General features: G+C 39.0%; 1 protein-coding gene across 2 annotated transcripts; it reads left to right on the top strand.

Annotated features, from left to right (window-relative positions):
- Positions 1-336: 336 nt before the first annotated feature.
- On the top strand, positions 337-22,604 carry vipas39 (VPS33B interacting protein, apical-basolateral polarity regulator, spe-39 homolog). Of its 2 annotated transcripts, none has more exons than XM_088648611.1 (20): positions 337-464; positions 1,104-1,196; positions 2,445-2,550; positions 3,843-3,983; positions 5,229-5,267; positions 5,677-5,741; positions 6,303-6,359; positions 7,517-7,609; positions 8,027-8,060; positions 8,276-8,378; positions 8,668-8,695; positions 9,305-9,378; positions 9,546-9,621; positions 12,796-12,930; positions 13,121-13,162; positions 15,500-15,589; positions 16,275-16,361; positions 18,937-19,026; positions 20,010-20,114; positions 22,447-22,604. In XM_088648611.1, exons 2-20 carry the CDS (start codon positions 1,104-1,106, stop codon positions 22,462-22,464), a joined length of 1,476 nt encoding a protein of 491 aa, XP_088504737.1. In that variant the 5' UTR covers positions 337-464; the 3' UTR covers positions 22,465-22,604. The 2 variants fall into 2 exon arrangements, with proteins under 2 accessions (XP_088504737.1, XP_088504736.1); XM_088648610.1 differs by having other exon boundaries at positions 338-464; positions 22,444-22,604.
- The last annotated feature ends 3,716 nt before the right edge of the window (positions 22,605-26,320 follow it).

Genomic DNA, 26,320 nt, shown 5'->3' on the forward strand with positions numbered 1-26,320 from the left:
ATTCCAGTTTGAAAACTTACCAAAATTCTATAGAGATAGCATATAAATATTAGCCGAGTGTAACTTACTTTGCATTAAATTAATTGTGCAGCCGTGTAGCACCAGTTATCTTAATCATGAATTTGTATTCAAGTGGTAGGAGTTTCCCTTATTATAACAGGAATAAGCTAATAATTAATTTATAAAAACATGAAATATTACTTATCTTCATAAACCTACAAAGCAATGGCCGAGTTTCAGTTTTGACCAATTAAAAATACAACTCCCAAAACACCAACCTGCCCTGCTCTTTAATTGCGAGAAACCTGGAAGCCACAAAGATCTAAGGTATTTGTAGTTTATTTTGTTTCCGGTGACGTTTGATGCAATGGCAGCTCCAGCATTAGGTACTACAACTCCCAGAGTAGGCCTCGCCTTGTGTCAGTAGATTTTCATCAGGCAAGCTTTTATTTTGATGTGCAAAGGTAAGAAGAGATATTTCATAGATAAAATTATTACATATTTAATATCATTATAATCAAGATGAATTGAAATGAATTTGTTCTCTGCCTTAACCATCAGCTGGCATACATCAGTCCTTTTTGTGTTGCTATATAAGGAATAACAATACTGCTTCTTATCCAGTCTAAGTTTGCTGTCACAATCTCGACAATCACTTTTACACGTTACATTAAGTAGAATATCGCTTTTATCTTTTAATCTGGTAGATCACATTTACTTACATCGAAATATGTCAATTCAATTTACGTATAAATTATTTAAGTTTAAATCAGAGATACCGATCTTGTTACGTCCATTTTAATTTTCGTTTTGTACTACAAATTAATCATTTGTACTTCTATTTGAAATGTGTGTTTACTACTACCTGTGTCATATATATGTATTTTATACTATGCACTTTATGATGTTATAGTCATATTGTAGATACTGTATGTGACGATAAGGACGTGAAGCCAGGGATTCCCCCTATACAGTAGATTTAAGAAGGAATTTCGCATATTTACTATAATATTTAGCGATTATCCTGAAAAATGTGTGAAACTGTGAGCGAAATAGGCTACTACCGTTCGCTTTCCGGTAAAGACGATTACATTTTCTTTCAGATGATCAGAAGTAAACTTGATGAAGATGAGTATTGGAACAGTTCAAAGTTCAAAGCTTTCACGTTTGATGACGAAGATGACGAGTTTTCCAGGGTACTTCACTTTTTTGTTCACCTAGCCGTTTTTCCTGTATAAAGAGTGTGTTCAGCTATTTAACGCATCGGCAAAGATACACTGCCTTGCTAAAGCATTTAGTCCCTTTCTACGGCGTCCCATTTTTTTTTTTCATTTGAATATTTCATTGCAAATCCGAATGCTCAAACTGAACACTTCAAAGGGTACGGTACAATAAATGTCAGTAGAAAAAAAAAAGAGAAAAAAACAGAAATGCAATATGTTGATAGCGTAGGTGTTTAGACCTGTAAACCCCATGAAAGCACCTTTGGCCGCAGTTACAGCTGCAGTTGTGTTTGGGTAAGTCTCTGCGAACTTGAACCAGTCTTTGCCTCTTCCTCCTGGCAGATTTGTTCAAGCTCTCTCAAGCTGCTTGGGGATCATTTACAGACAGCAGTTTTTAGGTATACTCAGTAGGATTCAAGTCAGGGCTTTGACTGGGCCCTCCGGGGCCATTCGCTTTATTTTTAAGGCACGCCAGTCCATCTTGGACTTTCTGCTTTCATCCCAAACAAGTAACTTGTTCTCTTTTGTAAAACAGAGACTTTCATTTGCACAGGCACACAGGCACATAGGGTTATGTTATGCATTTACTGTATAATCTTGTCCGGATCTAATCAAAATAGGATATTCTTAATCTTTATTTACCCCCCACTTATCCTTAATATATATATATAAATAACTTGTAAGGAGAGGCCAGTTTAGTGTGTGCAGTTTTTTTCCTTGGCCCAAGTTTTGAAGTGGCAGGTAAAGATGCAAGGTACATGATTTTCCACCATGGACATTGTTATTTATTAATTGCTGAATTAATTCACCTGTTATTACTCTAGACTATAAATGCATTACTACTCTACTCTAGATATCCCATTTCAGAGGAATGTTATTTGCCTGACAGTTTTTTCAAAGGCATTTTAGATTTAAAAATTGTTTAGATGTTACTATGGTTATGTTTTAAATGAATATTTTAAGGAAAATACTGCCCTAGAATTCATAAGTCTCTCTCTTTGTTTTGTGCCACCAATGCTTTCGTTTATTGTTAATCTCATTCCTTAGCAAATGCTTACCAAGATTGCTCTGAAATCAAGACACACCTTCACACAGAGGAAATGGAGGAGACAATCGCTGGAGCCCCTAGTTTCACTGTAGGAAAGATCCTGTATCCATGGCCTGTGTGACTGTTAGTGCACGTGTATGGCATTGCGCTGACACTGGCGTTGTTTCTTGCAGCTGAAAGAGTCGAAGCAAGCGGTGAACAGTATCCGAGGCCTGGTGGAGGAGGAGGAGGATGAGGATGATGTAGAGAAGGTCACCTGGAGTGGAGAGCCAGTGGGAAGTATGTAAAAGCTCTTTGTGGGCTGTATTGAGGGGGAGGGATAAACCTGGAAGAAACTTATAAGATAAGATCACTTTATTAGCCAGGTACAATTTCACTTGTTAGGAATTTGTCTTTTCACATACCCCAGCTTGCTCTCCATGAGACGCACAGACAGGGAGAGAAGCTTGGGGTCAGAGCACAGGGCCAGCCATTTTTAGGGTGCCCCTAGAGCAGTTGGAGTTAAAGGCCTTGCTCAGGAGCCCAACAGAGTAGGATTTCTCTGCTGGCCTGGGGATACGAACCGGCAACCTTCCAGCCACAGGCTCAGATCCTTCGCCACAGAGCCACTGCACCACCCCTTTTTTTACTTATAAAACATACAGATATACCTTTTGTAAGGAGGGCATTTTCCCCACAGTAATTGTTCAGTTTTCAATTTTTTATATTCCGCTTTCTAGAATACTTACGTTTAGGGCACCTAAGGGTATTGTATTTTGAATCTGTAAAAAGAATGGCCATTGTTTCTTTTACTGAATTGCTGTATGTGCTGTTCATTTTCCTTCAGTGGATAAGGTGACCCCAGATCCCTTGCCATTGTAAAATGTAGAAATTGTCTGCAGACCAAGAGAGTTGTGAATGCAGTTGACCACATTTTCCCAGACAGAAATGCCAAGGTATTTTGAATGCTAGATGTGTGTAGAGCTCTCAATTAATCAACTCAAGGTGTTTATTTCTGTCATTTCTATCAGAGTGAGACTTTATTAGAATCAACATGAATTAATTGTAATAAAGAACAGGGGGCCAGCATTTTGGATTCAGTCCCAGACTGGACACTTTCTATGTGTAATTTTCATCTTTCTCGTTTTTGGCTTGTTTGCTTAGGGTGCACAGGCTTTCTTCTGCTTGCCCAAGACATGCTGACTGGCCTAAGTGGTACCTCTAAGTGGTCTTCTTGTGTGTGGGCCCTGAGATGGACTGGTGTCCTGTCTAGGTCCTTCCATGAGCCCTATATCCATGACAGAAATTAGAATTGAGACATGGAAGAGAGCCTAACCAATTAAACAGATTTTCACATGGAAAATGGCGTCCAATCAATGCTGTACTTTGCCTTCCCCTATTCTAATACACAGGATATGCATTCAGTGGTTCAATCTAAAATGTTAAGATAAATGAATTCACAATTTAACATTTGTTAATGTTAAGAGAAATGAAAAAGAATGAGTAATCTGTGTCTTGAGTTTCCTGTGCTTCTTGTATTGTTTGAGATTGAGAATTTCATGTGTTGCCTCTGTACTGCTTTTCATCCACAGGCATCTCCTGGTCCATCAAAGAGACAGCTTCCAGCTCTAGGGCAGCAGGAGAGATTCGGGATCAGGGCTTCCCAAAGATCGATACCACTCCCTCCTTACCCAAACAGGGCTCTAACTACTCCTTAAGCAGCTTTTTCAAAGGTGACAGACACTTCTCTAGCATAAAACCTACACAGCACATCAGATAGCACCACACAGTGTGTTAATGTGTTAATGCAAGAAAGGTCACAGAGGAGGAGGACTTTTCTGCCATGTTAGGTTAAGAAAGAGGAAGCTCACAGACTTCTTTCTTTTTCCATTGTGTTAAAAGTTAATAATTAATCCTCTTGCAAACATTTAATAAGAACAAAGACAGGTTGCAAATGACAGGCTGCAAATGTCAATACAAGAAGCACAGGAAACTCAATAATAATTCCTTACACTTATACAGCACTTTTCTGGACACTGCACTCAAAGCCCTTTACAGGTAATGGGGACTCCCCTCCACCACCACCAATGAGCTGCACTGACCTGGATGATGTGATGGCAGCCATAATGCACCACTATGGATTTTAATAACTACACAGTCAGGACCTCGGTTTTTTAAGTCTCATCTGATAGACGGCACCTTTTTACAGTATGGTGTCCCCGTCACTATACTGGGATATTAGGACCCACACAGACTGCAGGGTGAGCGCCCCTTGCTGGCCCCACTAACACCTCTTCCAGCAGGAACCTTAGTTTTTCCCAGAAGGTCTCCTATCCAGGCTTACACCTGCTTAGCTCCAGTGGGTTGTCAGTTGTGAGTTGCAGGGCCATATACAGTAGCTGCTGGCTAAAGTTTTTTCGGTAGCTAATTGATCCAAGATCCTCAGAGTGCCATTGAATCTCTGAGGGAGTCAGCGTCCACAGTGTTGTCACAGGCAGCTTGTCCAAATATCTACAGCTCTGTTTAAGTAAGATCCTTCACTTTTCAGCCTCAAACACATTTGGCTATCACTTGAAGGAGACTGAGAGTTTACTATTACTCAGCTGGGTTCCTGACCAGAACAGTCATTAGCATGTCAGTTCACCATAAGCTCAAGGTTGGAACCTAGAATAAACTGTTCAGCCATGTTGTTGGGGCTCATGCCTAAGGATCTTTTAAAAATGGGATGGATACGATCATCAGGAGCTACCAGCAGTTGTAAACTAGATGTGTTTAGTGGCCTCCTCTTAATTGTCACGTCTTATGTTGCCTTGCAATCCATATGATTTCTCAGTAAAGTTTGTGTTATAAAGTTGCTCTCCAAATGTAGCTTACCCTGCGCAGAATCGGTAACATTTTAATTAACCACAGTTCACAATCTAAAAAATGTGTGAAACAGGAGTCAGAAATTCTAATTAGATTTTTTTGTGTTTTTCTAGTAAGAGGCAAAAGTGGGAGTTCTCAGTCATTTTCAGATAGTAAGTACCTCTCTTGGATTTCTGTTAAAGTAGACGTTTTTATGTTTGTTAAGCCGGAGAGAAGTAAACACACCTTTATTTGAAGTTTTTAATCAGAATCAAGCTCGGCTTGATATTTGTTCGTCAAATTTATGCATTACCCAAAAATAAAATATATTAGGTTATACCTTGAATTAATAATCACATGATCACAAATACAAATTGCTAGATTGTATAACAAAAATATTTTTTTTTCTGTTGCTGTCACAATTCTTTTGAAGGGCACTGCAAGAGGGTTATTGAAATTCAAATTTGTTTGAGAACAGAGCAGTTTGTGATAATGAATTCACCCCTATCAGAATTAAAAGTTGTGCATTAATATAATGAGCAGATATCTTAGTAATAAAAAAATAAAATGTTCTTTTTAAAGATTGGAGTGATTCCACCACCAGAATATTTGCTCCAGAGCTACGAAAGCCAAAATCTGAGTACAAGGTAAGTGAAATAATTTGAGGAGTATTTATTAAGGCACAGTAGATCTAGAAACATGTTATATAAGGTAAATAAGGTAACAAACACCTTCAAATGTAAATACTTAACATTATTTTGAATACATGTTTAGGTGCATGGGTTATTTCTTCTAATGAAAATGTTAGGTTGAAACTAACGCTTGCAATCGTATTAATCTTTTTAAAGTAATGAATTAACAGGTCAGTCAATCATAAATAATATTATAATAGTATTTGAAATGCTTTTCAGTTAATATAGGCAGCTGGTGGTATGAATTTCTTTTGAATACTAATTGTACACAACACAAAACCAGATTAGCCTCATGTAAGTTTTATTTTAGTAGTAAATAAAAATATGCGTAACACATTAACCTTTTTGTATTGATCCTTTGTCTTACTTTTTCCACTAAGAAATTGAACAGTAATATTAAATGGTAAGACAGCAAGACATGTCACTATGTCCTAAAATCAGTTAATTCAATTATATAAATTAGGTGTTGGATTCTGAATGTACTGGGGTTCTGTGTTGTTGTGCTTTTGTTGCAAGGACTACGTAAGTGACTGGAGCCCAGAAGAGACTGTGAGGAGGATGCACAGAGGAAAGGTAGGACCTTTATTCTCACTAGGCAGACTTTTTTCTACACAAGGCTATAACTAAATCAGAGAAATGGCTGCTCTTCCTGTACAAAGAGTAATGTGAATTAACAAATTGGTATTTAATTAATGCTTAATTGAGTTGGAAATTGCCGCTCAAGCGAAAAGGTGGGATCCCACTCATTTCGCATATCTGATTTCTGTCCACCTCTAAGTACAAGAAGAGTTTTTGCTTCCTCGTTGGTTTATGCAGCTGGAGGGTGGCTTAAGGAGAAATTAGGAAGAAAAGAAGAGCAGTCATTTACATCTGAGTTACACTTGTTGTTGCAGGACCTGCTGCAGCTCTTCCAGTAAGGTTTTTATTCTGTTAATACAGTAGGTACAGAGCTCAGGAGAAGGTGTCTCGTGATGAGACATTTCCTGCTATTAGTCTGATATCACCGAGAGACTAGAGAGACCAGTCTGATGATGAGACCAGAATTTTGGTCAGGTTCATTTTAAAAGTCAGCACCAAAGTGAGCTCGCCCATCAGCTCAGTAATGGTGTTTCCCAGTGGTTAGGGAATAGGTGATTTTGAGATTTGTGAAGGGAGAAGCACAATTTGCTCTGCCAACAAATAGGTCGGAAGCTGCTACTACCTACTGTATGAGCTCATTTTCTAAGGAGCCAGCTCTTTGGGGGAACAGAACAACCCATAGGTTTTAACAAACAGGGAAACTGGATAGCAAAGAGTGTCAGGGTTGGGGTAGGATGGTGACTTGACTACACCAGAATCGGGCCTGCCTCAGCCCCAGCTCTGTGATTCCCAATAGTTTGGGTGCTAAATGTTAGTAGGTCCTCCTACGCCATGCTACTGGTTAAGAGAGACCCTCCGCCCTCTCCTATCTCCACCCTCCTAGCTCCTTCTTGAATTACTTCCTTTAGGGTGGTCTGCCTGCCAGTTAATCTCCTTGACCAGGCTAATCTCCCCTAAATTGAGGTCTCACTGAGTAACCAGCTGAGTAATCAATGAATGTGAGCAACCAGAGCTACACTCACCTGCAATACATTTCAACCCACATTTTCTTCTGTCTCATGGTTTCATCTCCCTGACGTGTATCAGTATTGTCCAGTGCTTCTCAAGAGCTAATTGTTCCTCATACTCATATTCTGGGTGTTCCAATGCAGCCCTATTCCCTGGAGAAGTTCCGCTGTCTGAAAGACAAGCTGCTGCTCCTGGACAAGGCTGTGGACAGTCACGATGGCAATGTCATCACAGCAGTAAGTGTCAGAATAACCTAGTCCAGGAACGAATGATTAATTGTAGTTTCATGAATATACAGAGTGATCCAGTGATCAGGATAGCGCTAGAGACTTTATCATGTAAGAATGCATTTGAGTATCAAACTGAGATCACTAAAGCACTAAGGTTGTAGCACTAGATGGGAGCTTTTTGAGAATATTCAGTCTTTAACTTGCCATTATTAGATGGTGAATTTTTTGTCCGAAGAAGAGTAGGTAAGTAAGGTCCCTTTTCGGGCCATAAAGGCCCATGGGGAATAGGGGGCAACGGCCACCATTTTTCTCAATCCTCCGACACTGGAGGTGGAGGTAATGTGGTTAGCACATAAAGCTAATAAAGCTTATATTGTAAAGCTGTTAATCGCCTATAACATAGTGTTGTAATATCTTTTTCAGGTTTTGATCTTTCTGAAGAGGTCATTAAGTAAAGGTAAGAACGCATCATTTTTCTTTCTGTGATTTGTGTTTTTATCAGTTTTAGATGTCTGATTTTCAATGTGATGAATCACAAATCTCTATGGAAATTGGAATCTGCAAATTTAGAAACTGACCAAGTATTTTTAAGGCATAAATGCATTTGTGTTTGTTGCCTTTCTTGTGCATTTCCTGTTTTGATACAGTTTTATGTCTTCTTTTTTAAAAAAGAAATCTTGTTTCGAGAGTTAGTGTCCAGGCAGATAGCCTTGCAGCATTTTATCCACTTTCTAAAAGAAATGGGTGAACAAAAACTACTACTGGAGCTCTTCAAGTAAGTGGGAAAACTATTGCAAATGTATTGAAATTCCTGTGCATCATTTTTTCCCCTTTTCATCACGGTTCTTTGTGTAACATTAAATCTTCACCTGCTATGTTGTTGGGGAAACAATTATTTGAACTAAATTATTTTGTAAAAGATAAATTTAGAAATAAAGTATATAACTTTTCAACCTACTTGTTGGTAGTACTGTAGCAATGGGCCACACATTAAAAGTAAGTAGCATGGAATGACATAATCAGATCAAAAGCTTAAAAAAACAAGTTTTTCTGTTTAACCACAGATCCCTAGGAAGAACTGAAGACATGGCAGTAAGTATTGCACTAGCTTGCCAACTACCATATTTTTAAGAGTTTGGAGCTCTGATACTTGTCACCATTTTGTATTTGTTGTGTAACCTTACACTGTGACAAATTACTGAAATCACATTGACACGTTACCACACAAGCACAGACAGGAGTTTTTGTTGCAACTTCAAGAGAAAATTAAAAATTTGCAGACCTCTTTCAAAGAGTGAGGGGGCATAATATGTCATGCTTTTTCACATAATCACAGACCCCTGCAGTGTTTAATGTGTAAATTTGACACAACATTGCAGATAATTATGCTGAGACTCTGTTTATTTTCAAAATTACTACTTTGCACTTTACCAGATTGTAGTCTGGAGAGGTCTGTAAAGTTTACTTTAGAAACATTAATATATTCGTTTTCCCACAGTTGAAACACTTTTTAAAGTTCACGCTTCATTCTGAAAGAAGAATACAGATCTACCTGTTGTAAGGGCAGTGGAAAAAGCAAAACTCAGCAAAATAAAAGTCCAAAGTTTGTGTATAATTGTGTGATAAAACTATGATACCAGTATGATTTAGTTTGTATGCATACAAAAGAAATGTATCCAAGTTTTCCTTGCTTGTTTACAGTTCCTTCAGTACAAAGATCACCTGAATATAAAAGATGAAGTTCAAAGACAAGAGTACTTGAAAAACTGTATCAGGTAAGACGTACCTTTTTATGATTTTATAATTTCCCACTCACTCTACCAGAATGTGTACTTTCTTGCTCACTCTTCGAGAAACAACTGAACTTTTAAGTTGTTAGTCTTCATTCAAATAGCATAGAATAGGATGTGGTTTCTATACTAATGTTTGGGGTTTGTTTTAGTCTTCCATTTTCAGCAGATGATGCCAGTCATGTTCAGGACCACTATACACTGCTGGAGAGACAGATCATTATAGAGGTGAGTCAACCTGCTCCCTGTCATTCTCGGCTGTCTGTTGTAGGAGACATTGGAAGTAATCCCTCCTAAAGGAATCACAGACTTTAATAAGGCTGCTGCTTTATTTTGATTACAGAACACAAACTGACACTGTGAGCAGCAGGATGCCACAGTGGTTCGCATTGCTGCCTCGCAGAGCTGGGCTCTGGGTTCAATTCCTGGGGTTGCTGTATGTGTGGAGTTTAGATTTTCTCCCTGTGTTCGCATAGGGTTTGTTGGATTGGTTTCCTCCCACAGTTTAAAAGACATGCTGGTAGGTTAATTGAATTTGATAAACAGTTGACTGGTTTCCTGTCCAGGTTGTATTGCACCCTGTGCCTATTGCTTGCTGAGATAGGCGTCCCCCAACCCTGTACAGGATAAAGCAGTTAAAAATGGATGGATGCAAAGCTGACGATGCTAAATAAATACAGAAAATGTGAGAAATATATATTTGCTTAGACTTAAGTGAAAAAGAGTTATTCTTGAAAACATACGTTTAGCTTTCAGCTTGTATCCTTGTAGTATTAGATTTCATAAGCTACAGGCACACCTGGATACCATATTCACCTGCTGTAAACGAATTGTTGGACCACAGGTGGTATTATTCCTTCTGGACAAGAATTTCTAAACCAGTGCCTCTGTATCTTAGCACTGTGTTATAGAAAGCCTCATTATTTTGATGTTACCAGTTAACACTTCTGTATGATCTATTGGGCTGTGACAGTGAAGTTTTACCCATGTCGATGTCAGTCAAAAGGATGGAAGAGCAAGGTTAGTCTTCTGTGGAGAAGATGGATGATTGTTTTGTTCATTGTTTTCTGAAGTATATACTGTATATTGCTCTTGCAGTTAACAAAGTACCTTCTAGAAGTCTCTCATCGAATAAAAAGCATGATTCATATAAATATGCTTAGCAAAGTTCTAGTTTAGAATCATTAATATGTTTGAACAATGCTTATATTCAAAGTATATAAGCATATGTGCACATTTCTAAAGCAGGGCATCCATTTAGAACTGCAGAATTCTAACCTAATCCTACTGCTGCCTCAAACTGCCTTATATAGTTTCTTAGACATTTCTCTTCTTAAAAAGTGAATGGTACCAAAAAAGAGTTCTAATATGTATGGTGCCTTAGCATTAGTATTCAGACTTGCGTAGATTTTGTGTTTTGTTGCTTTAAAGCTTCCTGTCATGACAAACATGCACCTTTCAGCAGGACAATAATCCAGTGTACAAGGCCATAACTACACTGGAGTGGCATAAGAATAAGAAAATGTAAGACCTGGCTCAAGTTCTGACTTGAATCCTGTTAAAAATCTGTCAAAAGACTTGAAAGCCACTGTCTATAAGAGTTCTACAAGTAGCTTGAGAGAGCTCGAACAAATGTGTCAAGATGAATGGTCAAACATTGCACCAAGTTGGTGTGGAAAGTTGTTAAAGACTTATCCAAAACGAATTCGGTGCTCCATCACATATTTCAGAAGTTGAGTGCTTATTTAATCAACATATTTCAGTTTTTTTTCTTTAACTGTTGCTGTCATTAACTGTAACGTATCTTACCCTTAGACATCCAGGTTTTAAATATAACAATAAATTCATATAAAAAATGTGTAGCCATCATTTTCTGATTTCACACAGTGGGACACCACAGTACCTTTGCAAGGTGTTGTTGCATTCTAAGGGATATGCCTGTAATGCTAAAATCTACTCTTACCAGTAGGTGGCATCTCTACCATAGTTTTATTTAAAGGTACTCTGGTCTCTATGGACCTAATACCTACCAGGTCTACCAGGAAAGAGCAACTGAGCTTTGTAAGTGCTCTAGTTGTTTGTACGTATGATAACTTAAAATAAGTTATTATACTTCTTGTTCAAACATCTAGTTCAGTTAAAGCATTCAGATCAGAGGCAGAATGTGTGCTGCAGAACCTCAGGCCTTCGGGAACTGGAATTGATTATCTCTGCTTTGCTCATAAGGCTAAACACTTTTACATCTTGCGTCATGTAAAAATATGTGAAAACATTTTATTTTCTGAGGATTTGAAAAATACAAATAAAAAGAAAAGGTGACACTTGTGAAACTACTGGAAGATGAGCACTTCCTGTGATGATGATAATGATGATGATGATGATGATGGTAATAATAGTTTAATAACCACAGTAGTGTAGCACACACCAGGGTGGCCTACAGCAGCAATTACTGTATGCATCATACCAATAGGTAAACCTGACTGAGCAAGCCCTAGGTGGAAATCAGTCGGAATAACAAAGTTAATATTCCTACACTTTCATAACTAAATAGTCAGCACTTTAGTTTAAACGTCTCATATGAAGGAAAGTAATTCCTACAGCAGAATTCATCCAGTCGCATTATTGGAGCGTAGAAAATTGTGGACCAGTGGGAATAGCACCACCTACTGATATGGCCAGCAGCCATATCACCCTGCAACTCACAACTGGCAACCCACTGAAGCTAAGCAGGTGTGAGCTTGGTCAGTACCTGGATGAGAGACCTCCTGGGAAAAACTAAGGTTGCTGCTGGAAGAGGTGTTAGTGGGGCCAGCAGGGGGCGCTCACCCTGCGGTCCATGTGGGTCCTAATGCCCCAGTATAGTGATTGGGACACTATACTGTAAACAGGTGCCGTCCTTCGGATGAGACGTAAAACCGAGGTCCTGACTCTCTGTGGTCATTAAAAATCCCAGGGCGTTTCTTGAAAAGAGTAGGGGTGTAACCCCGGCGTCCTGGCCAAATTTCCCATTGGCCCTTACCTTACCAATCATGGCCTCCTAATAATCCCCATCTATGAATTGGCTTCATTACTCTGTCTCCCCACTGATAGCTGTGGTGAGTGTTCTGGCGGATGGTGGATGCTGCACATTGGTGGTGGTTGAGGGGAGTCCCCATTACCTGTAAAGCGCTTTGTCCAGAAAAAGCGCTATATAAGTGTAAGCAATTATTATTATTATTATTATTATTATTATTGGTTCATCAGCTTGCGGCAGCAACATGACTATCCTTAGTGGTCTCCCATCTCAGTACTGACCAGACCTGGCCTCACTTAGAGTCTGAGAGCTGATTGGATGAAGCCACAAGGTGTGCACTATGACAGAGATGACTCTGAGACTGAATGTTGTCTGTTTAATTTTGGCAGGTGAATGACAAGCACATGGAGAAAGCTGGGCAGATGGGGATATTTAAGAAATACCCCAGAAAGGCCTCTATTTTAAACATGCCGATTATAACAACTCTATATTACTCCTGCTTTTACCACTATGGAGAGGCTGAAGTAAGTACTGGTGGTTGGATGAAAAAATTGAAGTTTAAAGACCTGAGCTTTGTCTTTATCATTCACACTGCTGGAGCTTCTTCTCTTTCTGGAAGCCTCTTGCCTTCTCGTATCGATTTAAGGCTATATTTTAGTGAATTTGCAGTTATTCTGTTAAGTCTCAATTTCTTTTGACATTTTCTTTTTGAAGGGCACTTACAGCAGCCCAGCAAACATCAAGAAAACGTTCAAGGTAAGAGACAATTAATTGAAAATGTCATTTTAAAAGCCTGGCAGTGCTGGGGCTCTGGGGCTTTCTGCTTGGAGTTTGTATTTTCTGTGTTCTTGTGGGTTTCCACCAGATATTCGAATTCCACCCACATTCCAAGAACATACTGGTAGCTTAATTGGTCTCTGGAAAAGCTGGCCGTAGTGTGAGTTTGTCTCTGTGTGTGCCTTGCGATGGTACCCTGGGTGCAGGGATAAGCCCTGGCTCCTCCACAACCCCGGATTGAGTAAAGTGGATAGAAAATGATTGGATGGATAATTTTGAAGTGATTGTATTGCTGGCTTCTTCAAGAGTGCAAAGGTGGTGTTCACTTCTGCCCTGTTAAGAGACTGCCATTATTTGTGTTACCGATAATGATAATGTACAAAAATAACTGGAAGCAGTCCTTTAACATATATTAGAATATGTTCCTTAACACAAATTCAGACTACGTTAAATACTGATGATAAGCTGTGCCATTGATTCCATAAGCATGCCTATTTATATTATGCTGTAATAGGACGTGTCTGTGTCCTTCCATTTAAATGAAGCAAGAGATTTTTCTACAAAGAAAAAGTAACAACCTGTCTGCAACCTAAGTCAATAATTCCACAAACAGCGATAGAGCCAGACATCTTGCTAACAATTATTGAAAACCCTCATAACTATCTTAACAATTCTGAGAGCAATGTTTACCAGAGCTAAATAATATATTTGTACATAAAGAAACATCTAAAAATAGTCCTGCTATGGTTTTTTTGCTGTCCCATGTTGTGTCAGGTCTGTCTTGGATTGTGGTTGGAGTCAATCTAGCTTTCTTCTTAACTGTGACTGTGTGAAAAATCAGGGAAGTTCTCACTTGTAATATGCAGTATCCGACCTGTGTCATAACTGTGACTTCATTTTCTTAAGATGATTATCATGCTTTTTGCTCAACATCATGCAACATCATTATGTTTATGCAATAAAGTGATCAGGGAGCTGAAAGCACATTCTAATGCAATAATTCAATTAGACAGTGGTCCATTTTAGTGCAAAACGTAGACCTCTAAAAAAAACGTAGAGCCAACTGGTATAGATTTTCTTTAGTAAAAAAAAATGTGCTTCCTGTTTGTTGTCATTTCACACTGTCACATTATTGGTATAGACTTTTACAGCCTTGCAGCTCTTCTGTTTGGCAGGTTCAGTTACATTTGAGTCTTATTACAACAGCTTTGTTCTCCTCTCTGGTCTGCAAAACAGGAAGTTACATGTCACTGGTTGGGGCCAAGCACAGAGCAGGGTGTTACATGATTGTAAGAGTTTTTAAACTTACTTATGGAGCAAAACAAGATACAGAGTTGACGTGTGGAGGAAATCTCGTCTTCCTGTAGGCAGGATCAGAATATCCCAGCTCTGGATAGCCACAGTCCAGCATGTCTCAGAGGTGTCTGTATATATCCAATACCTGTCAAACTGGGGAACAGTGTGAAACTTGTGTGGGTGAGCTAATAGGTATTGTACATTCAGAAGGTAAGAGTTTCGGTGGGAAAGAAAACCTACACTATTGTGTCATTCTGGAACTGGAGCACAAAGACATAGTTGAGGCATGTTAGGCATTAGTAACTGTTAAATATCCTTAGAGGCAGAGTTCTTTGATAACGGGAGCAAAAAGGAGTCTAGTGGGAATGCTGAACTTCTCTCTTTTTTTGTGCCTTTATGTCTATTATAATAATCATGATCATCATACTCCCTTACACTTTTATAGCACCTTTCTGGACACTCCACTCAAAGCACTTTACGGGTAAAGGGGACTCCCCTCCACCACTACCAATGTGCAGCATCCACCTAGATGATATGAGGGTAGGCATAGTGCACCAGAATGGTCACCACACATCAACTATTAGTGGGAAGGAGAACAGAGCAATGGAGCCAGTTCAGAGATGGAGATTATTAGGAGGCCATGATTGGTAGAGGCCAGGGGGAGATTTCACCAGGATGCTGGGGTAACACCCCAAGTCTTTCCGAGAAATGCGCTAGGATTTTTAAGGACCTCAGAGAGTCAGGACCTCGGTTTTATGTCTCATCCGAAGGATGGTGCTATTTTACAGTACAATGTCCCCGTCACTATACTGGAACCCACACATCCCACAGGGTGAGCGCCCCCTACTGGTCCCACTAACACCTCTTCCAACAGCAACCTTAGCTTTCTCAGGAGGTCCCCCATCCAGGTCTGACCAGGCTCATACCTGCTTAGCTTCAGTGGGTTGCCAGTTATGAGTTGCAGCGGCTAGTGAATGCTGGCGCTTGAGGTTCCCTGAGATAATATTCTTTTTTTTTCAGATCTCAGAAAAACAGTATTTGCTGACAGCATTGGGTGCCAGGGCCAAGCAGAAAGCATGGAGTGATGTGGACAGCCTCTTCACCACCAAGGTAACTAGGTCAGCTGCAACACCCGCAAGCCTTTGAAGTGTAGCTATGACCATTTTAAAACACAGGAAAGAAACTACTCTAGTGTGAGCTACAGAGGGGCACTGCAGGCAGATTGCATTGTTTGCTCCTCCCTTCATAAATGTCAGGATTACATAATACCCTACGCCTACTAAGATGTGAGATGTTTTTAACACCACTTAATGTATTTATAGACCAAATATATAGACTCAATTTATTTCTGTTGCAGTTAACACTACTTTTTCAGGAAATTCAGGAAAAAAGGAATCATCATGTGAGCATAACTTGGAGAAAATCAGTTTTTTGTCAGGATTCACGTATTAAGTACTGTTTGCTTTTTATTAAGCTACACAAGATGTGTAGTAATTAAATAATGTGGCCACTTGGTACCCTGTGTACCATAGTGCAGCAAACATTTACTGTATATGCTGACCAGTTTTTATTTATCATGTGCCTTTTTAAAGGCATCTTTCATTTTTTAGCAAACAGGTCTTTCCTCACAAATTCTTCTATTTGCAATGGTGTTACAGTCAGTACAGAGGGCTATTATTGAGAGAAGAACCTTATTTCCTCATTCAGCATGTTTTTTCAACTTTATTTCATTCTGATGGGTAGAGAAGACAAACTTTTCTATTGTTTAATATTCTACCAACTTTCTGTGTTACAGAACTGGTTGGGATACACCAAGAAAAGAGCCCCAATCGGATTTCACAGAGTGGCGGATATTCTACAGAAAAACAATGCCCCAATACAGGTAAACTATTAATAAAGCTCATTTAAAAAGCAATTTTTTATTAAATGTAATTTCTCCAAATCACAGTCAACAAACATCTCCCCTGTCAATCCCATGAGTTCCTCAAATGCCACACACGCACACACACACACACACACACACACACACACACACACACACACACACACACTATGCAGTATTATCTAAAGGATCTTGTGTGAAAAGATCCTTCTTACCAAACAAGAGAAGGGTTACAGTTAGAGGATCCCAACTTGCTTCATCAGTTCCTAAGAAGACTGGGAGTGCTTCAACTGGGTTCCTTTACAGTCTCTGCTGTGCAAAAGCTGTAGAGATTAGGTTCCTTTGACCTTTAGTTCCTTCTGTGTGTGACATTCCACAGAGACCACAAAGAGATTGTTCTGGTTATTTGTCTTACTGTAGAACTCTGTTCAGGGAAACAATATATTTTTAATTTAGTGACAGAATAAAACTTAGTATACTTGACAGTGGGCAACACAGTAACGCAGTGGTTTAGATTGTTGGGTTCAATTGCAACTGGGGTGCTACCTGAGTGGGGTATTCGTATGGTTTTCTGCCGGATGCTCTGGTTTGCTCCCAGAGTTAAAAAAAACTGGCAGGTTAATTTGCTTCTGAAAAATCGGTCCCATTGTGAGTGTCTGTATTGGTGTCTGTGTCTGCCCTGCAATGGGCTGGCATCCCATCCAGGGTGAATTGTGCCTTGCACCTGTTGCTTGTTGGGATAGGCTACCAGTGTCCCCCATAACCCTATACGGGATAAAGCGGTTTAGAAAATTGATGGATACCTGAGAGTTTCACTGATGTGCTGTACATTTTCTCTCTGAATTTGAATTCTACACTATACTGTATATCACAGCCATCCTGTGGGCTGCTTTGTTGCTATGGCTATTCTGGAGGAGGACGGTGATCAGTCAATGAAAACTAAATTTTACTCAACTCCTAATCTAACTGAAAGTTATTAATTGTCTCAGAAATTACTGCATCTCCAGCAGTGTGCATATTTATCTCTTTTATAAAAACTAATAACAGAATCGAAATCTGTGAGCTCTGATGCAAGTCATAAACTCAGACTTGTCACAAGAGGGCAGTCATGTGCTTATACATGAAGACATTACACAATGCCTTAGTAGGACCTCATTCGATAAATTGTGTATACTTTTCGTTACCACATTACAACAATATCTTTTCTACTTTTTTTCTGTTTTGCCTTTCAAAAAAGAGTCACTTAGCTACATTTTACCCACTAGCTAAGACCTTACAAGAATACACAGACAGATTTAAAAATACTTAATCTCTTCGTCGTGAGCAGAGAAAATTGCTCTTCTCAAGAATATATGTTCTCAAGAATATAGATGTGAAAATTCAAGGTGTTGTCAACCCAGCGATATGCTTTTGGACCACTATTGAAAGGCAAATTAAAATAGGATGTGCATTCAGGCATTTCTTTTCACAAACATTTGTTGATCAGTGACACACTTCAAGCAGAGTCCCAGGGCCCCTTTATAAAAATGGCTGGATGAGATCCTGAGGCCAATAAGTTACTAGCAGCAAATAAATTAAGATGAGCTGTATGACATTTTCACATACAGTATGCAACCATTTCTGTTCTTACATAAGCGGCATACTGTATCTGTCTGTTTGACCTAAATAGGTTCAGTAAATAAGAGAAAAAAGTATGCATTTTTTGTTCAAAGATGTCATATGCTTAAATGTCATGTGAAAGAAAAGGCACAGTGCTGTTTTTTTCAGTCATGGTCTCAACAGGCAACTTCCTGAAGTTATTGGGTCATATTCTTTGGCCTTTTTTCTGTGTGGCACATTAAAGCATGACTTGCTGCTTAACAGCTTCTGCATGTTTAACTCTGTTGCCACATCAGACGGTGTGACTTGCGTACTGTTTTTTTTAGGAACTGCACCTCAAGAGTACCACAGAGCGCTATCGGAGTAATACAAAGTATAATTCCATTACACTAAAGGTGTCAAAACAGAATTGTTTTTTGTGTAATTTTGTTCCAGACATAAATGTAAGAGATGGTTCATACATTTGTTTTTATCACATGGAGATATTCTGTTGGGAGCAAGGTTTTAGCCCAGAAAACTCCGGAAAAGTGTACACATAATAAAGTATTATGGTCCCATAGGGTAGATAATTTCTGTGTATCATCAGTTTTCAGAAAGACAAGTGTTAATCCTTACATTGTGTGTGCGTTGTTAAAGAGATGTAAACTATAATATGCTAGTGTTCAAACTCAGTTGCTGCCACTGCCTGTGTACGTTGTGTGGGTGGTGTCTCTCTATTGTGGTCACAAAAAATATGAAAAAACAAGAAGCAATGAGCTGAGAGAGCTAGGTGACGTAGCAGCGTCAGTTGTGAATGTGTACTGTGGGCAGCACATTTCTGATAAAGGAAGTGTCCTTGCAGAAGGTCCAGGTCGTTTCTGTCAGCGTTCTCCTTAAATACTACGTAAGCCAAATGAAAATGTCCATCAGAAATCCCCATCCAACCTTTTTGTCCCTTGAGGCCCCTTATTAAACCAGCCTGCCTGACCTCCCCCAGGTCCTGCAAGAGTATGTGCGTTTAGTGGACGACCCCGAGATGAAACTGGGCCTGGCACAGAAGTACAAATGCCATGACGTCATCATTGATGTAAGTTGGGCCCGTATTATTCTGTCTTCAAAGCACAAAAATTAAAAAATGCACTGTTTATAAATGTTTGGTATTATTAGTGGCAGTACCAGCAGTAGAAATGGCTACTGAAGTAATTGCAAAAGTAGTAACAGTAGTTGTGGTGACAGTAGTAGCAAAGGTAACAATAACACTTATTTTATTATTTGTAGTTAGTAACATTAATAGTGATAGTATTAACTGTAGAAGTATTAACAATTATTAATCACAAAAGAATTGGTATAAGTAGCATTAATAGTAGTTGTAGTTTTAGTAGTTGTGGTATTAATAGGCCCCCTTCATAGTCTCAGTGGCTGCTCTTATCAAAGTGTGCAGGTCCACGTAATGTGTTTTTACCAAATATAGTAAATTCATATTATGGGAAGTAGTTGGGGAAGTTTAAAATGCATATATATGAATTCATTTTACTACATAAAAAAAAGATGATTTATAGAAATTTCTGTTGTTGATTACAAATGATATTAAATACTGCAACGAAGGTAATACGGTACATTGTTTTTCAAATATGTTTACCGCGTCATTTAATATAATTTACTGTCATTTTGCTTCTTCATATCCTCATTAATCATGTTGGTATTAGGTGTGCTGCATTTATTGCAAGCAAAGCAAATCAAGTAGCAGAATGCATTTGGGCCTTCAGATGTTTATCTGTTTCTGAGAACCGTTTAGTCTGAAATCATTGTACTCAGACAAGCTTAGCAGAGGCTAACACTAAAGAAGAAGAAGCAAATGGCTCTGAATCCAGAGCAGGTGAAAACCTGTCAGCAGTATCGTACGTGACATATTGTATGTGTTACTAGAACAGCTGCTGTTCTACTCAGGATCACAGTTTGACACTTTTTTTTGTAAACGTGATCACTGCCCTATTTGGTCATGTTAGACTATAAGTTCGACAAGAACAGTGATGAAGACCTGCATTGGATGTTGCTTTTCCCTGTACGCAGACGTATAAAGACCTGAAAGACCGGCAGCAGTTGATGCTGTATAGATGTAAGGTAGACCGAGGCTCTCCAGAAGAAAAGAAAATTGATGACATCCTTAGCAATACAGTAAGAAAGCATTCTGTTTCGCCCAGATGAATGTGCTGTGCCTTTTATATCAGTGCCTTGTGTTTTTTGCGTCAGTGGATGAGGCTGATATTGTTTCCTTCCTGTAAAAGCACGAGAGGTTTCCCCCCTTCCATCTTGAGAGAAATGATTGAATATGAAAGAGTCTCTGTTCTGGTGGAATTCTGCCTAGAAAAGGTGGCAGTACAGTAGCGTAGTAGTTATCATTGTTGCCTCGCAGTGCTAGGGCCCTGGGTTCAATTCCTGGGGTGCTGTCTGTGTGGAGTTTGTATGTTCTCCCCATGTTCACATTGGGTTTCTGTGGGAGCTCTGGTTTCCTCCCACAGTTAAAAACTGGTAGGTTTATTGGCTTCTGGGAACAAATTGGCCCTGGTGTGAGCGTGTGTTTGCCTGTTGACTGGCACTCCATCCAGGGTGTATCTCGACTTGCACCTGTTGCTTGCCGGTTTACACTCTATCATCTTCCCTCACCACCTCGAACTGCACAAAGCGGACAACTCAATTCCGGACATGGGGTGCTCTCTGTGTGGAGTTTTTATGTTCACCTGGGTTTCCTTCGGGTGCCCCAGTTTCCTCCCACAGCCCAAAAACAAACTGGTAGGTTAATTGACTTCTGGGGAAAATTGGCCCCAGTGTGAATGTGTCTGCATGTCTGCGTCTGTGTCTGTCTCAGCCCTGCAATGTACTGGCATCCTGTGCAGGGTGTATGTACAGTATCCCGCCTTGCTTCTGTTGCCGACCGGGATAGGCTCTGATTCCCCCCACGACCCTGAGGAAAAGGTTAGAAAATGGATGAATGGGTATTTCACGGGTCTAATTACAAGATGAATACTTTAGGAATTTTAGGAATGCAAGTATTGTTTTATTCCTGCAACATCAAAACAAAACAGGAATACATGCATTCCCCTTCCTAGGTTTTGAAATAATTCTCAGTGAAAGAAAACATGTTATTTTATCATGATCCACAGTTGTGTTGTCCAACAAAAGAACAAACTGATAAAGCATGAGCTTGCAAAGGAAACGTGAGACAGATTCAGCAAGATGTGATTTCTTATCTCCGGAAGAGTTTCTGTTTGATTAAACAATTTGATAGCACTTTCAATTAAGTGCCTGTTAATAGAACAGAGCCTGTGTGCATATGCATTTAATAGGAATTCAACAGAAAATGATGTTAATTCTTGTATAATTATATTATTATGGCAGACACTTCATATAAAGCATTCACCACACTTTGTTTTTCTACTCTTAATCCTGTGTAGCAATTACATTTTAGAAAATATCATTATAAAATGCCAACCTTTTCATCTGTGGAGTGTCTCATAAATTGTTGAGAACATTCAGAAACATGTGAGAATTACTGTAGATATACATTAACAATATCCTCTTTTAGCTGTGGCACTTGTGGCAGGACCTGTCAGTAAGCATACAGAGATACATCATCTTCCTAGTTTAATTTTAGTGACAAGGCTGTGATATTTTAAACAAATTAATATGAATAGACAAATAGGAAATGAATTGAACGTTATCATATTTTCCATTTCCTGTTTCATTTCCATAGTGCGTTTTCTAGTTCTCTATATTGTTTCTCAGATTTGTATCTTAATTTGTTCTTACATATTAGTTGTATTTGTTCTGCCAAGCTGACTTTTAATTCATCTCAAATTCAGCTTCTCTTCTGAGTGCCAGTGGCTTGGTACTGTCTGAACAGTGTGACAATATGAAGTAATTTGCAGCAGGCACTATGCTAAAGTCGCTAAATTCATTTAACTCGAGGCAAAGGTTCAGTACCTTTGGTCACTGGAAGGGAAAAGACTACAAAAGCAAAATATTTTGCCTTATATGTTGCCTTATATATTGGGCAGTAAAGTATGTAACATATTACTGTCCGTTGTGTATGGTTTACACTTCTCTAAATGAGGCAGCACTATTGTGGACAAACTTGTGAAGAGCACTTCCTAAAATGTATTAACTATAATTCAGTAAGCACATTAACATCGATTTACAGTTTTCTTTTACAGTAGATTAAGTTTGTATGTGCAGCTCAAACTTACATGTGAGATGCACATGAAGAAGCATTAAGGGGTACCAGAGATGGTAAAAGTATTGTCATAAGAAATGTCATATTTCTAATTTGCTGTAATGTTTGAAAATTATTTTTACCTCAGAAGTAAATGACAATGACCAGAAACTGCAGCTTCTTATATCCCGAGTCTTTATTTCTCCTGACTTCACAGTTACACTAGCTGTTACTAATGTCTCTGCCTGAGACTTGTAACACATACAGTCCCCGGCTTTTCTTTTTTCTTTGCAGCAGGTGAGATGGAAAAACTGATTCCAATCTGAAGGCTTTGGGAGCGCTGGAAAAGAGGAAATGCCAAAAACGGATGCTCTGACACGCTTGTGCCAATAACAGTTCTGTTTAAGGAAATGTTATTAATAAAAGAAAAAATCTCTCCTGAGAATGGGAATTAATTTGGATTATTAAGTTTTTTTTCTTCTTTTAAACAGTTTGAATGCAAAGGTGTTAAAGATATCATTTTCATAAGGCTGATGTGACGGAAGGTTAGGAAAGTTAGAACACGTATGAAGTGTGCTCTTGGTAGTGAGTCATGTTGCCGAAGGACATAGTGAAAGAAAAATAAAACTAGCCACACGGATAGAAAATGCAATCAAGATAGGGAATAAAAACTAAAGATTGTAAAAATGTATCATCCAGTTTTCCACTTACATGTGGAGCATTCCCAAGCTAAACCCATTTAAATGAATATTGAATTATGAAAAGCAAGGATGAGGAATGCTGAGGAAGGTAGTTCTTTAATGGAATTCCTAGTTTGAATTTTCCCAGATTACTTTTTCTGAATCACAAGATGCTCTGTGACCGTACTTCTTGCTGCTTTTTAGGGAGATCAGGTTTGGCTGATCTGGTCTGCGGTGCCTGAACAGGTTGCCATATTTGTTAATAATGTGTCTAATTGTGTAGAAAACAGTTGGGTATTTAGTTTTGAGATGTTTTGGCCATGACTCTTGTGCTCTTGTGTTGTGCTTCCCAATCAAGGCATTACAGGGAGAACCTCTCCCATGGAATTATTATCCTGTATAATTGTACTGTAAATCTTTTTTATTTACTGAAAATCTTTTTTCACACCTGAAGAAGGCTCCACAGCCGAAACATTGTCTCTTTTTTTTCTTTTCAGCATGGAATTAAACTTTACCTGTCCCTTTGCAGCCTACGCATGCTGACACAGCTACCCACGTGAACTTCTATAAATCTTTTGCCAAGCAATGATTTAAAATTGCAGAAGTAACAAAAATAAGGTAGACTTATTTGGAGGGATGGCATTTGTAAAAGCTGAACTACTAAAGCTTCAACTTTAGTTGAATTTGCAGCAGCATATTTACACTCTGAGAAAGAAACAGAGGAAAGCAAGTTACAGGGCTGTGCCGTTAAATAACTCCAGTAAAAGTAGGATAACCCAGACGGGCCTGTTTCCAGCACAGGACTTGTAAAGGATGAAGACTTTCCTGGGATTTTGCCCTTTTGGACTGCAGGACAGGATGGTGAATTCCTGCTGCTTTTCCACTCAGCTATTGTTTTAAGTTCTCTTTGTGTGGCAGCAGTACATTGTGAACTGCCAGGATTAAAGCACTTCATGAAGCTGAAGGTCATCTCCTGTTTGGATATTGTGATTTGGTATAAACACAGTATTAATTCACTCCTCCACAATGTCCTCACTCTGCTGTTCCAATACCATCAACTCCAGATACAGCAAAGATACATCAGCTCAATCAAATATGGTTTCTATAATTGATAGATAGATACTTTATTGATCCTGTGAGGGGAAATTGCAGAATATGCATATGCTATGCATATAATATGATTTTAAGAATGAAAAACCCACATAGAATTGTTGTGAATTGCAAAAAGCCTTTACTTAAATGTCAAAGTATGATCTCCAATTGTAAAATTGACATACTGTAGAATGTTCACTGAAACGATAAAGCATCTTCAGCTTTTAAAGCAGTCGTTTTTTAAAGACATAAAATGGAAACATTTGACTTTATCAGCGGGATAGGGAGCAAATGTTCAAAAATGTTGTAAAACAATCCAAAACTCATCTGAAATTCAATATTATGAGTACACGATAAATTTAACAGATTTTTTTCATATTGTTTTCAACCAAAATACTCATAACTTTCTTCTTTTACCATTCTTGTTTTACTGCAAAATTAACTTTATAAGATTGCTCAGCTTCAGTATGTCCCAACCAGGCTCCAAGGCAAAAGATACTGGGATTTGGAGAAAAAAAAAGATATTGGATTTGTATAAAAAGTAAACTGATGTCAATAGTCTGTTCTGACATCCTAACCTGTAGGATGTAAAAAAACACAGGTAATTAGGAAAAGTGATGAGTAAAAAAAGGCAGTGCTACTACATTATAATTATCTGTTACACAACTGTTTATGCTATGGGGAACTAAAGCTAGAAAAGTATAAAACAATGAGACAGAATTCTTCAACCAGTCACAAAGCTTCTCTTAATTTTACATTACATTAGCATACATATTCTAATAACAGAGCAGGAAGTGGCTAATTGTAAAAAAAAGTGGACAAGACATTAGATGGGTTGATTCACACACCCACAGTGTGATTTCAGAATATTATTTGTGGGTGAACATGGTTTCTCATCTCTGATCATTGCCTATGATCAGACCATGGAATGGTGGAGCTATCTGCACATAGAATAACCACTAATGGGCAGGGTGGTACATACTGCCTGGTACCAACTAAGCCATTCCAAACGGCCAACCTCAAGCTCATAAAGGCCCATCAATCATCTGATTGCAAGCACATTGGCAGTCGAGTCTTTCAGATTCCTTATCAGAACCCGTTTGTGATCCAATCACATTATTTTTTATGTCTAGTGAGCCACTAGGACTGCTGACCCCAACTTCAGAAATTCTCCAAAATCCCTACTGTAATTCTCAAATTCCTGGTTCATAGGTCTCTTGTCCAATTGATGACAGTAGGATCTTGTGCGTTTTCTTTCTTTCCTCTCAAACAGCTAAGATTCTGGGAATACCTAACCACAGACAGAAGACACATAAAAATTCTGGGCTGGGGAACATAACTCCAACCCCTGTCTCTGTGTCTCATCTTGAAGACATGCTCCTGTATTTTACTTGCATATAACCACAGCGAATCAGTGTCACCCCGCCAGGGAACCCGGGATTTTTCTCCAACGAGCACTTTACACATGACGAAACTGACTGCTTCTCAGATACAGAAAGCCCCCTCACTGGGACACTTGTAGTTTCTGTCTGAAATGCTGCGCACACCCATTTCACCACAGACTGCAGAACAATCTGTGCACATGTTCATGCCAGCCTCTATTGAACTTGTGGTTGTGCACGCTGTGAAACGGCGGTCTGTGTCAAGAGGCTTAGTCACAGATGCGCTACAACCGTTTCCTCAAGTAACTACCGGGTACTTAGCATGCGTGTCGCTTCTTTCCTGTGGAGCCAAGATTAACTCAATCCAACTAATTACGTGACTTTTCAAGATAATCGGTTGAATTTTGTTTTCACTTTGACATTAAAGGGTGCAGGGCAGCAAGGAGTAAATTCTCACGAAAATGAGGAGAACATACAAACTTTACGCAGAGAGCACCCTAGGTCCGCAATCGAACCCAGGACAGAAACCACAGTTACGCAACACTGCACCACATTGATGCTAATTTTCTTCTTTTCCTATGGTTGGTCAATTGCAATTTTAAAGCAATGTGAAGGTGGGACAGTCGGTCAAAGGTGTTCAAAATTGCAAAATTGTCAAATATGGTTTAGGTTGCTTTCTTAATTTAGCATCGCTGTACAAACACTGGATTGCTACAGTATATGTTATTTCCATATGTAAATACCGACAGGCAGCAAGGTTGAATGAAACCAACTGAAATTCAAATACAGTCGCCTAAATAACTGCAGTGCCTCAGAGGTTGGATTCTGTGTTGTACAATTAATGCAAATGTTGTACAGTTACTGCAAATTGGTCAGCATTTTACTTTCTCTTGGACCATTCGGTATTTTATAAATCTTTTCATATAATATAAATACTTTTTCAGTATCAAATTCATACTTCTTCCCATTCAGACTCGCGGGGAAGACGGAGCCTACCCCGGCAAGCAACGTTCTGTG

This window comes from Lepisosteus platostomus, chromosome 10 (assembly GCF_059453375.1).
Source record: "Lepisosteus platostomus isolate fLepPlt1 chromosome 10, fLepPlt1.hap1, whole genome shotgun sequence".
Taxonomy (NCBI): domain Eukaryota; kingdom Metazoa; phylum Chordata; class Actinopteri; order Semionotiformes; family Lepisosteidae; genus Lepisosteus; species Lepisosteus platostomus.

Excerpts from the sequence above, each read along its gene's own strand:
- vipas39 (XM_088648610.1), top strand. The coding sequence starts at position 1,104 with ATGATCAGAAGTAAACTTGATGAAGATGAGTATTGGAACAGTTCAAAG. Across the intron at positions 3,984-5,228 it reads CTTAAGCAGCTTTTTCAAAG|TAAGAGGCAAAAGTGGGAGT; the intron begins GTGACAGACACT and ends GTGTTTTTCTAG. Across the intron at positions 5,742-6,302 it reads AGCCAAAATCTGAGTACAAG|GACTACGTAAGTGACTGGAG; the intron begins GTAAGTGAAATA and ends TTTTGTTGCAAG.